The 12369-nt window shown below is 35.8% G+C and overlaps 2 protein-coding genes across 2 annotated transcripts; one reads left to right on the top strand and one right to left on the bottom strand.

Moving 5' to 3' along the window:
* Nucleotides 1–1143: 1143 nt before the first annotated feature.
* On the bottom strand, nt 1144–3535 carry LOC147559943 (adenosylhomocysteinase 1-like). Its single transcript, XM_086661904.1, has 2 exons — nt 2501–3535; nt 1144–2101 (listed from the first exon to the last, which is right to left on the bottom strand). The coding sequence occupies exons 1-2, from the start codon at nt 3209–3211 to the stop codon at nt 1355–1357; spliced, it is 1458 nt and encodes a 485-aa protein (XP_086518030.1). The 5' UTR covers nt 3212–3535; the 3' UTR covers nt 1144–1354.
* Nucleotides 3536–6420: 2885 nt separating this feature from the next.
* LOC147559944 (serine hydroxymethyltransferase 4-like) lies at nt 6421–10632 on the top strand. Its single transcript, XM_086661905.1, has 4 exons — nt 6421–7975; nt 9323–9713; nt 9971–10072; nt 10197–10632. Exons 1-4 carry the CDS (start codon nt 7298–7300, stop codon nt 10439–10441), a joined length of 1416 nt encoding a protein of 471 aa, XP_086518031.1. The 5' UTR covers nt 6421–7297; the 3' UTR covers nt 10442–10632.
* Nucleotides 10633–12369: the final 1737 nt, after the last annotated feature.

Raw genomic sequence — 12369 nt, forward strand, 5'->3', positions numbered from 1 at the left:
TATCTCGAGTTCCTATACATAGATGTATATGTATATCCATGTGTCTACGATCCTGTATATATGAACTTAGGCCAACGAAGATTACTATAATATCAAATTATACGTAACAGCAATTTGGAGTTTCATACATAACAACTGAATGGGATTGGCTCAAGCTATAAGCAATCTTGATCCGGGTCCCCAAATTACTTTGGTGGATCGGCCGATCCCAACTACTTAACTATGTTGTAGACTCCTCTAAAGTTCAACTTGATTCAGTGGTAACACCTCACACCCTCCCTTTAGAAGGACTCAGTTTTGGACCTAGTTTATCGTCTTTCATGGTTCTTTCTGGTAGTACCGTAGTAGCCACTTCGCTGATTAAAGTACTCTGATATATGTGCATTATTATGTGACAGACGTAAAATTTCATCCCAGACTACAATTCAATCTAGTAGGAGGTCAAATACAATCAATCATATAGGAATGAAATCACAGTTAACTGTATGAGTAGCATTTTATGAGTGTCATGAGAGTGTTGTTACAGGTTATTTCATCAGTCTGGTAAACTTGTATGGCTCTTTGCCTGCAAACTTTCACGATCACTGAATCTTTTTGTCGTCTGACTTCTGTTTACTGGATTATGACCTGACAGGCTCTTGACAAACATTATCCCGACCACTGCAATTTGATACATTTGGTAGTTTTGTCTTCTTCAAAACCCTCACCATAGTCTACCATAGTTTTACTTATAAAATATTAGTACCATTTTAGTTCACTTGTAAAAAAAAACCCCTCTTTCTTGAAGCCCAATGTCGATAACTTTGACTATGTAAATGCTCAGGGGCTTCTCCGTCTGATACTCAACAAAGCTTTTGCTTTGTGCTTGAAAGAATACGAATGTCTATATCAATATCATGCATAAGAATTCTTGATGATAGTAAAAGGAAAAGTCTTATTACTAGCAATATGATACAGTTTTATCTAGGGAATCTCGAGGTTGCCAATTGGTAATACAGTTTTATCTAGGGAATCTCGAGGTTGTCAATTGGTTCTGAACTGTACGTAAATATTTAGTATGGTATCAGAGCCAAGTCCATTATGTAAATCTTTTACTTAACTCGTTTTGAGTTGGATGCAGACAAACTCAAGACCACCTACATATATTAGATATGCTTTTATTACAAAATATATTAAATCCTCAACAACACCCACACAAATACCAACTAACCCTTATTCAATTCCCACTTTACTCTTCTTCTCAAAAGAGACCCACCACACCCACCACCAAAACACAACAAAATTCAAAGCTAAACAACCCCATCCCCACTCATGAACTCACCAGCATTCTATCTCTTCCATAACTTTCTCTCTCTTAGTACCTATATTGAGGAGGCTTATATGGTCCCTCAATAGGAACACTAATATAATCAGCTTGATCTTTAGAAAGCTTAGTAAGATTAGCTCCAAGTTTACCTAGATGAAGTGCTGCTACTTTCTCATCAAGATGTTTTGGCAGAACATAAACTTTCTTCTCATATTTACCTGAATCTTTCTCATTCCATAATTCAAGTTGAGCTATAACTTGATTTGTAAATGAACAAGACATAACAAAACTTGGATGACCAGTTGCACAACCTAAATTCATCAACCTTCCTTCTGCTAATATTATAACTCCATTCTTGGTTTCTGGAAATACCCACCTATCAGTTTGAGGTTTAATGGTGATTCTCTTTATACCTGGGTAAGTTTCTAACCCAAACATATCGATTTCGTTATCGAAATGACCAATGTTGCAGACAATTGCATTGTTCTTCATCTTTTTCATGTCTGAAACCATGATTATATCTTTGTTACCAGTGGTTGTGACAAATATGTCAGTTTCAGATACAACATCTTCTAGGGTTAATACTGGGATTCCCTCCATTAAAGCTTGAAGAGCACAGATTGGATCAATTTCAGTTACTGTAACACGAGCTCCGGCTTGTTTTAGAGCAGCAGCACAACCCTTTCCAACGTCTCCGTAACCACAGACTACAGCTGACTTACCGGCAATCATGATGTCTGTAGCTCTCATTAGCCCATCAGGGAGAGAATGACGACATCCGTAGAGATTATCAAACTGTAAACAAGAAATCAAAATTATAAAACAAATTTGTAAAGTTTAATTAGACCTTCAAGAGCATAATATCTTTAGAGACTCATTTGCTAATTAACATTTAATTACACCTTCAAATACAAAATTACTAGTACTTCTTTTTGCATAACTAAGAAACCTAAACTCAAAAATTTCGTCATAAACCCAAATAATGAACATTTAGCAAAATTATCCCTTACACTAGTCATTTTGTGTCAGACCACTATCCCAGTTGAATCTTAACCAGAATATGTGGGCAGACAGGATTTAGAAAGTACTCTCACTAAATCCCGTCGGACATTTTTCTCTCTAAATCATGTCCGTCCATATACCCTGTTCAGGATTCAGTAGGGATAATGGTCACGATTGAGAAAAAGAAATTACCTTGGTCTTGGTAACAGAATCGTTAACATTAATGGCAGGAAAAAGCAAAGTTCCAGAGATCTGCATCTGATAAAGTCTCTTAACACCAGTAGTAGTTTCTTCAGAAACACCAACCAATCTCTCTTTCATCTTATGATACTTTTTTGGATCAGTTTTTAATCCTTCCTTAATAATCCCAAGAACAATTTGAAACTCAACATTATCAGTAGAATTTGGATCAGGGTATTTCCCAGTTTTCTCAAATTCTTCTTCAGCTTTAAACCCTTCATGAATCAAAAGAGTAGCATCACCACCATCATCAACAATCAAATCAGGACCACCATTAGAACCCCAATCAAGAGCTCTTTCAGTACACCACCAATACTCTTCTAGGGTTTCACCTTTCCATGCAAAAACAGAAGCACTATCGCGCGCAATGGCAGCAGCAGAATGATCTTGAGTTGAGAAAATGTTACAAGAACACCAACGAACTTCGGCACCTAATTGAGTTAGGGTTTCGATTAGAACAGCTGTTTGAATAGTCATGTGAAGAGAACCAGTAATTTTAGCTCCTTTGAAGGGTTTTGATGGACCAAATTCAGTTCTACATGATATTAAACCAGGCATTTCAACTTCAGCTAGTTCAATCTCTAGTCTACCAAAATCAGCTTGTGTCATATCTTTTACTTTGTATTCTCTTCCTGATGAGGTTTTCTCAACAACCAATTCCATTTTTCAGATCTCTCTAGGTTGAAAGATTTGGAGATTGAAGAGAAGATTGGAGGAGGGATGAATTGATTGAGGAATGAAGGAGATATAAATAGTTTTTTAGGAGTAAATAAATGAACGGTTGAGATCTTGTTTACGTTGCTTTTGACAGTTAATAGGTAGTTGTGAATTGAAGAAGCGGTGGATATTCAAGTGCCGACACAGTAAATACCAAAACGAAAAATAAAATTTATAGACGCCTCCCTGTAAGTATTAAAGGCGCCTCTTTTTCTCACAAATTTGTTCTCAAATTTACCAGAGGAAGCGTTTTTAAGACTTTCCGGAGGCGTCTTTAAAACTTTCAAGAATAAAACGTTATCATAGTCCGACGGTTGATGCAGCTGCATCCATTATAGGTTAAATGATATTTGATAATGGCCGGTAGACCTATCAACTTTTGATGAGTTGCCAACAACCTTTAATTAGAGTGGTAAGAAATTTAGTCTTCCGCTTTATAAGTCAAGAGTTCGAAGCACGTTAATAATTCAAAAAGGAGAAGAAAGTGGGACCTAACTTTTTGGCCAAATAGGTTTTTTTTTTTCAAACAATATTGTTGTTTGACCTTTGTTTAACTCGCGCTCAATTGAAACCCTCGCCAGATCCGGCGAGGGTTACACCTCTCTTTCCCTCTATTCCTCTCTCTCTTTGATCCTATTCCATCTTCTCTCGTTTTCAAACCCCGTCTCTTTTTCTCCGATTGATTTTCAGTTTAGTAAACCATTTAAATCCCATTCCCCCTCTCACTGTCTCTTGATTTTACTGTAAATCTGTTCACGGTGGGCTATTAGATCATGCAAGATTTGGTAGTGGTGGAGTATTTTATGTTTATGATTAACACTGAAGATCTGGGTTGAAAGAACAAGGAATCACTTTCATCAATAACAAATAAAAAGGAATTTACTCGTTGAGACTTACTGAGTTAATTATTCCTTCCGGTGATGACGACGGTTTTCCGACGGTGATTTTCCGGCGGCGGTTTTCCGACGACAATGGCAGTTTTCCGGCGAAGGGATGTAAATTTAGTTTTTTCTTAATTTGTATTTTCAATTATTATTGTTGTAATTTGCTTTTAGTCAGACCTTTAGGGTCTCCTTTCACGGATCTTTAGGATCCTTTTGTCAGACCTTTAGGGTCTTTTTTCTCGGATCTTTAGGATCCCAATAGTGTCTGTGTCTAGTCCAATTTCTTTCTCTTCATGAGGCACTTTGCATTTAAAGGTATGTAACTCTCATGAAGTTTTCAGAGGAGAGAAATAAGAATTCATCCATGTAAACATTGTGATTCAATCACTTATTAATGGAATTTGTTCCCTTGGTTTCCAAAAAAAAAAAAAAAAAAAAAAAAAATATTGTTGTTTGACGGTGAAATATTGGAATTTTGTGATGTGGAGGATCAATTACCACAATATAGAAAAAGTGAATAAATCTTTAGAAGAGTTGACAACGGCTAATAATTAATAAATACAAGGAAAATTAGATTTGATCATTTCTTTATTATTTTTCGAATTGTGTCATTAAATGGTTGAAGGGTACTATAGAGAGTAAAGTGACCAGAAATCCGAGGAGCTTGTCCAAAGTCACCTACTCGATTGACAGGCTTTAATGCGTTTGTTTACCATTCTCCAGTCTCCACTACAAAAATATAAAAACCTTCTCAACTAGTATTTCATCTATCTCATCAAAAAAAAAAAAAAACTAGTATAATTTCATCATCTAATTTAAACTGAACGAATTAGTGGTTCAACATAGCGATCTGATCAAATGTATAATAGTAGATCTGAATTTGAATACGAATCTTACTTCAATGTCTTATCACACTTCACAAGTATGTTTAACCAAGATGAGGGTAGAAAAGCCACGACGTGGTCATGTTAGTTAAGATCTCATTGTCAACAATTGAAATGTTAACTAAAAAGTGATGATCGAACTTTTGAGATCTAAAATAAGAATTCTACTCAACCTAGATGTAATGTCTACCTAACCCTAAGACGGAGTTATAACATTCATGTTACTATATCACCGTCGACATGTTCTTCTACCAATCTCGAAAATATATGTTAAGGGAGACCTTAAACTTCGGTTAGGGTGCATTATGTTTCTTTGTACGAGTCAGTTAAGATGTGGGTCTTGGTGTCCTTGGTCAGAGAGAAGCCGTGTCATTGTATTAGAAAAATCTCATGGTCGGGTCCATCTGAATTCTTATACTTTTAATTATAATCACAGATTCAACCGACAAACTTAACTTTACATCTCCTTTATTTGGTACGAAGGGGAAAAGGGTGTCGGTGTTGCTTATCAAAAAGTTCAATGGTGTTATTGCCTCTCTGTCACTGCAATCCCTCTGTGGAGAGTGGGATTGGCACTTTCATGGATTTATGGGTTAAACCAGGTTATGAGACGGGCCCAGCCAACCCGAGTTCAAATAGTTTCGGGTTGAGTTAGTCTGTAACAACATATATCCTGGTCTGGGGGAAAACCAGGACCTACCTACTAAACCCCGTACTGGGTTGGGTCGGCACGGGGTCAGGCTCAAGCAAGCCTTGGTCGGTTCGAGGTACTACACTAACATACAAACTTACCCGGCAATTATAAAAGACAACAATATACATCCAAATTTTCCCAAAACAAAGACCAATGAGATAACGAAGCAACCTAGTTTGGTTAGATTAGCATTATACGTATAAAATATAAAATGTAAATTAACATGATCTTTAAAACATTCTTAAGCATATTATGTACATTTCTCAACAAAAAAAGAGTACATTATGTACATATGAAAATAGATATCAATAGTTTTATATAAATTTTAAATTTATTCTACAATAACTAATAAAAAGGTTGAGTCAACAGTTGGTAGCCCAAGTGCTTCTAAAGTGTTGACATAAACTCCAGAAAGCCCTGGAGGTCCATACTGGGCTAGACTGACCCAATAAGCAACACTAGATTCTCGTTATAAAATAGAGTTAATTTTGTTTTGGTATCAAATTTGTGACCAACTTGTTGTTTTAACCACTATAAGTGTTTGTTTTCATCTCTAAAATCCAACTTTTTTGCTTTTTCCAGAAAGCACCCTTGTGACATTTTGTATATGAAAGGGAAATCACAACCCTCTCAAGCGATGTCTTTGAGATTTCCCTTCAAACTTAAAAGATCCCTTTCTTAAGTTTCTTTTGAAAATACAATTCGTGATATATTCACTTGTACAAAACAGTATTTTAGATTGCAGTTCTTAATCACCGAATTTCATGTCTGCGAACCAAATAAGGCCCAAAAGTTTTAGTGGGGAAGGGCGAAAGAGATGGAGGCCGAAATAAATTTTGGAGTCTTACCAGGCCCAGGGGTAGCGGTGGGAATCGAGGCAAATGACCACGGGTTACTTCCTCATCGAGTCAGACCAATCGGACTCTATAATTTTATGTTCATTAGATTATGGCCGGAAGTTGACAAATAAAAGCATAGTGTTCAAAACCCGTGCAAACCCATCAAATCTTTTGGGTTTATAGGTATTGACGAGTCCAAACGGGGGCTTACACTAATCAAAAGGAGGATGTTTATATGTGATATTCCAGTTTAGACGTTGTTGACATGATACGTCTTTGTCAAAGCCAAGTAGCTCACTTAAGCTTGATGAAATTTTGAGAAGCTCGAACCATATTATAAATGAAAGGTCATTGAAACATGAATGTAGATTAAACCTCATGTATTCCATATTTATTCTTAAATGGGCGGACATTTAGCAAGCGACTAAGCCGGTGACGTCGCACAAATATTAACTGGTCGACTTCGGCAAGATGTCAAGTAGCACTTCAAACCCCAAGTCCCACCAAACGGGTATAATCGTCATTATCTCATCCAGAGGATCCTTTAAAACCTCCGCTATCTCTTCGGAAAGCCCTGCGTTTTCCTCCTCAAAAGGAACCCTCCAACCTCAACCTCAACCCCAACCCCTCTCTCTCTCTTTTATTTGAATTTCATCAAATACCCGTTTCTCCAATTTCATCAATACCCATTTCCCCAATTTCATCAAATACCCATTTCTCCAATCTCATCAATGGATCCAGTCAATGTTTGGGGTAACTCAAATCTTCAAACAGTAGATGAAGAGATCTTCGATCTAATCGAAAAAGAAAAGAGAAGACAATGTAGAGGAATTGAATTAATTGCATCTGAAAATTTCACTTCATTTGCTGTTATTGAAGCTCTTGGAAGTGCTTTAACAAACAAATACTCAGAAGGAATTCCTGGGAACAGATACTATGGAGGTAATGAATTCATTGATGAAATTGAAAATTTATGTCGATCAAGAGCTCTTGAAGTATTTCGTCTTGATTCTAAGAAATGGGGTGTTAATGTTCAACCTTATTCTGGTAGTCCTGCAAATTTTGCTGCTTATACAGCACTTTTGAACCCTCATGATCGTATTATGGGACTTGATCTTCCTTCTGGTGGACATTTGACTCATGGGTATTACACATCCGGAGGTAAAAAGATTTCTGCAACTTCAATTTACTTTGAGAGTTTGCCTTATAAGGTTAATTCAACTACTGGGTATATTGATTATGATAAGTTGGAAGAGAAAGCTTTGGACTTTAGACCTAAATTGATCATTTGTGGTGGTAGTGCTTACCCTAGAGATTGGGATTATGCTAGATTTAGGTCTGTTGCTGATAAGTGTGGTGCTCTTTTGCTTTGTGATATGGCTCATATTAGTGGTCTTGTTGCTGCTCAGGTAACCCAACTTATACTTATATGATTTTGATTACTACTGTATTTGATTTGTTGTCTTTAAAGTGGGGTTTAATAATTTTAATAATTTGTTCCAAAAAAACTATTCTTTATTATAACATATTGTGGATCTAGATCTTGGTTGTTGACAAAGTCTTTACTTTTCAATGATAATTTGATGTTGTTTGCTGAAACTTTACGGGTTCTTGAGATGTGTGACAATAGTCCCACAAGGAAGAAGTGTGATCTAGTAACCAATAATATAATATGGATCCTCTCCACTTATTGTCAATTGGTTTTGAGTTGGATGAAATCTTGTGTTTGTCATATTTGATGAAATTCATCGGGTTGATAAATATGTAGCAATATTTGAATATGATTATATGAAGATGTTGATGTTTGGTTTCGTTTTTCTTAATTTTATTGCATCCGGGCTCATTTGAAATCTAAATCATTCTTGTGATTTTTATATACTCGTGTAAGCTATTAAGGTGTCGCAAATTGGTTTGTAATATTCTAATACATCATGTTTTGAAGTGGAATTTGATGCTTCATGAGGTTGTTTACTAGGCTTCAAGAGATGAGTTGATTCCTTGACGGAACTTGATCTCTTGCTAGGTAGAGCCTCTTTCAAATATGAACTTTTTCTACTCTAGTTTTTATGATTGGGTTTATTTATAATTTTGAATGAGAACTCTAAATTTAAGATATGAAACTGAATTCTAAATTTAAGATATATTATGGTGTAGTTTCATGTACATTAATGAACTTTCCTGCATCAAGAAATATGGGAGTTCAATAAAGTTATAAAATAAAGTTCACTTGTTGAATTGGTGACTGGACTGCTGATAGGCACATGCTACATAAACACCCATAAAAACCAATTAAATACTGAAATTCCATGTTTTTCTATGTGAATTGTGGATCTCTATTATTTTACTTCGTTGTCAAATTATAATGATTCTTGGAGTGCCACCTGGCAAATTGTGTAGCATTTTATCCTCATTGAATGATGCTAGTCAAATATCCAGAAAACCAAGAAAGCTGAAATGTCTGTGTTTCGTTATGTGAATTATGTATTTGTAACTATTATTTCCCTCAGGTATCAACCATTCCTTGCTAATTAGGATTTTAATTGAGTGGCGAGCACTAGCTCCATATCCGTGGCCTCAGATATACTTGGGATATGATGTTTACATTATTAGCTTTATTGTTTATTATGAGAAACATTGATTCAATATAAATATTTGATTTCCTGTTATGTGATCCTCTGTCAAAAACTTGGTTTATCAGGTTCAACCACATAAGGTAAAGCATAATAGAAGTCATTCTCTCTTTTTTGCTTTTGTAGGAAGCTGCCAACCCATTTGAGTACTGTGATGTTGTCACAACGACAACCCACAAAAGTTTGAGGGGACCTAGGGCTGGAATGATCTTCTTCAGGAGAGGCCCTAAGCCCGCCAAAAAGGGTCAGCCTGAGGGCGCTGAGTACGATTTCGAGGACAAGATCAACTTCTCTGTTTTTCCTGCTCTCCAAGGTGGTCCACACAACCACCAAATTGGTGCTTTGGCTGTTGCCTTGAAGCAAGCTTCGAGTCCAGGATTTAAAGCCTATGCTAAGCAAGTGAAGGCTAATGCAGTTGCTGTTGGGAACTACCTGATGAGCAAGGGCTACAACATCGTCACTGGCGGAACTGAGAATCACCTTGTTCTTTGGGACCTCCGTCCTCTTGGCTTGACTGGTAATAATAGGACTGATGATATTATCTGCTTTTGATCTAAGATTAAGGTTTTACATAAAGCTCACCCGTTCTCAAAGGAGTAAAAACCGTTTTTGTTTTTCAGCTCCTAACCAACTCGGCAACATTGTGACCAGGCTCTTGATTGTTTTCATTTTCAAAACAAATTCAAGAAATGTGTTATTTGGGTGTCTATCCAAGTTTTTTTTTACCGATAATCATTTTAAAGCTTAGGTACTGTTTGTTATGTGTCATTGCAGGAAATAAAGTTGAAAAGCTTTGTGATCTATGCAACATCACTGTGAACAAGAATGCTGTCTTTGGTGATAGCAGTGCATTGGCTCCCGGAGGTGTTCGAATTGGTAAGACTAACATCTGAAGCATTTTTTTTGGTTTCTTCCACATCTCTATTATAGCACCGATTGATCGTAAAGGCGTATTATAATCATAGTTGTTACCATTCTAATCGAAAAATTTCTGGTGCAGGTACCCCAGCCATGACTTCAAGAGGATTGGTCGAGAAGGACTTTGAGCAGATCGCGGAGTTCCTTCACCAAGCTGTCACCATTACTCTGAAGATTCAGAAAGAACATGGAAAGCTATTGAAGGACTTCAACAAAGGGCTTGTGAACAACAAGGAGATCGAGGCTCTGAAAGAAGCGGTCGAGAAGTTTTCGTCCTCCTACGACATGCCTGGCTTCCTTATGTCTGAGATGAAGTACAAGGACTAGATAAAGAAACATAAAATGGTTTATTATTATTCTTCTAGTCTTATTATTATGCTTTTTGCAACCTAAATATGCTAAATTTAGCTCATCTTGTTATTTTGTTTTGCTTCTCCATTGAAAGAGATATAAGAAACCATCTTTCGTCTGGATGGTTGGTTCTAAATAAATTTAAAAAGGTTTCTGTTTGAATCCAATTGAAGTTTTCTTGTTAGTGTAGAGTTGTGTTTTATTACTTGAAGTTTGTATACTAAGAGCATTTCTAATGCAAAACTCAATCTTAGAAACTCGGAGTGCTACATAAGATTTTTTGAGTTTTTCTTAAAAAATCACCTCCAATGCAAAACTTGAACTAAGACACCCTTTTGAGATATCTCAAATTGTCCAACTCATCAACATTTCAATTTCAACCAATAGAAGTAAGTCCTTATATATTTTCAAAATAACTCATTATTCTTTGGGCCATGGGTAGGATTGTAGGAAGTCCAAAAGTTAGGGAAAATCCGCTCTAAAAGATCAATGGGATTTAGTCTTTTGTCCAAAATATCCTCAGTCAAAAGATTTTATACATCTGGTAGTTTGTATATTGCATCTGGTAGTTTGTAAAATACATTTTCAAATGTGTAATCCATTTCTAATTCAATGTTTGTATATTGTACCTGGGGGTTGGTACAATATATTTTTAAGTGTGTAATTCATACTATTCAATGACTTTCGGTTATAAGCATTAGAAAAATTAGGTTAAAACTATTAGAAATGTTGAGTACGTAAATGAATTTGTATTAATCTTACATGAATACATGTAATGCATTTCTAATTCAATGTTTGTATATTGCATCTCGTAGTTAGTACAACGCTTAGTTTAGTGTGTAATCCATATTAGTTACTCACTTTACATTCTAAGCATTTGAAAAATTGGGTTATGAACTATTAGAAATGATGAATACATAAATGACTTTGTACATAATTTATTTGCCAAGAGATAAAATTTGGTGCATTGGAATCTTCGTTTGGACTAGATGTGAGTTTATACTTTATTTTTGGACTTTTGACACATTTTGGAGGATGGGTAACTATTAGCACTATTAGGGTCTTGTTTTTGGACCTTTAGCCCAATTTAGTGCATTGGGTTATGAACTATTATAATTTATTTTGAATTTTTGCAAAATTCAAAATAACGATGTCACGTAATGAAAAAAACAAGTATAGAATTTTGCATTGAAGACATATAAGAATTGCTGAATTGATAATCTCTATTTTCCTCACATAAGAATAAGAGTCTCAACTAGAACTCGACAAATAGAACGGATAGAAATTTTCTTGAATTTTGCATTGCAGATGCTCTAACGATAGATGGTGCAGTTGCCTTTCTACAATGTCTTGTTGGTATCTTAGAAATCTTTGTTAGTGGTGTAAATTACATTTTCTCACTCAAGTCCCGATTGTCGTCCCTTCAACAAAAAAAAATCCCGATTGTCGTCTTTTAACAAAAAATAAAAGGTCTCGATTGTCGTCTTTTAACAAAAAAAAAGCCTTAATTGTTTTTCTCACTCCGCTCTGCATAACCGTTTCTAGAGAGATCGGAGTCTAGTTCTCCGGCGAAGGGTCTCCCTTCGCCGGATTTTCCTCTTTTATTCTTCCCTCTTTTCTGTTTTCTATTAATTTCTATCCCTATCAACTTGTGGAGTCTAGGAAAGGAAATATCTCCTTTCAACAACAAAAAAGGAAATCTCTTGGGGTTATTTTGATTATCATTTCTTCACCGTTCTTCACTGTTACTTCAGCCCTAGGATTGGAGTATACATGAAAGCTTCGTTGCAACTCATCAAATTCTTCATCGTTCTTCTTCCTGGATTAGTGATCATCCGATAGAGAATCATTGAAGTAATTACAGATCAAATTCAAAACCACTTTGTCTAGATAACTTCAAGTTT

The sequence above is a fragment of the Eschscholzia californica genome, unplaced genomic scaffold (assembly GCF_041429995.1).
Source record: "Eschscholzia californica isolate CP2 unplaced genomic scaffold, dmEscCali1.0.p SCAF_2, whole genome shotgun sequence".
Taxonomy (NCBI): Eukaryota; Viridiplantae; Streptophyta; class Magnoliopsida; order Ranunculales; family Papaveraceae; genus Eschscholzia; species Eschscholzia californica.

Coding starts and splice junctions, on each gene's coding strand:
- LOC147559943 (XM_086661904.1), bottom strand. CDS start 3,211: ATGGAATTGGTTGTTGAGAAAACCTCATCAGGAAGAGAATACAAAGTA. Junction 2,102..2,500: donor ATTCTGTTACCAAGACCAAG/GTAATTTCTTTT, acceptor TCTTGTTTACAG/TTTGATAATCTCTACGGATG.
- LOC147559944 (XM_086661905.1), top strand. CDS start 7,298: ATGGATCCAGTCAATGTTTGGGGTAACTCAAATCTTCAAACAGTAGAT. Junction 7,976..9,322: donor GTGGTCTTGTTGCTGCTCAG/GTAACCCAACTT, acceptor TTGCTTTTGTAG/GAAGCTGCCAACCCATTTGA. Junction 10,073..10,196: donor TCCCGGAGGTGTTCGAATTG/GTAAGACTAACA, acceptor TTTCTGGTGCAG/GTACCCCAGCCATGACTTCA.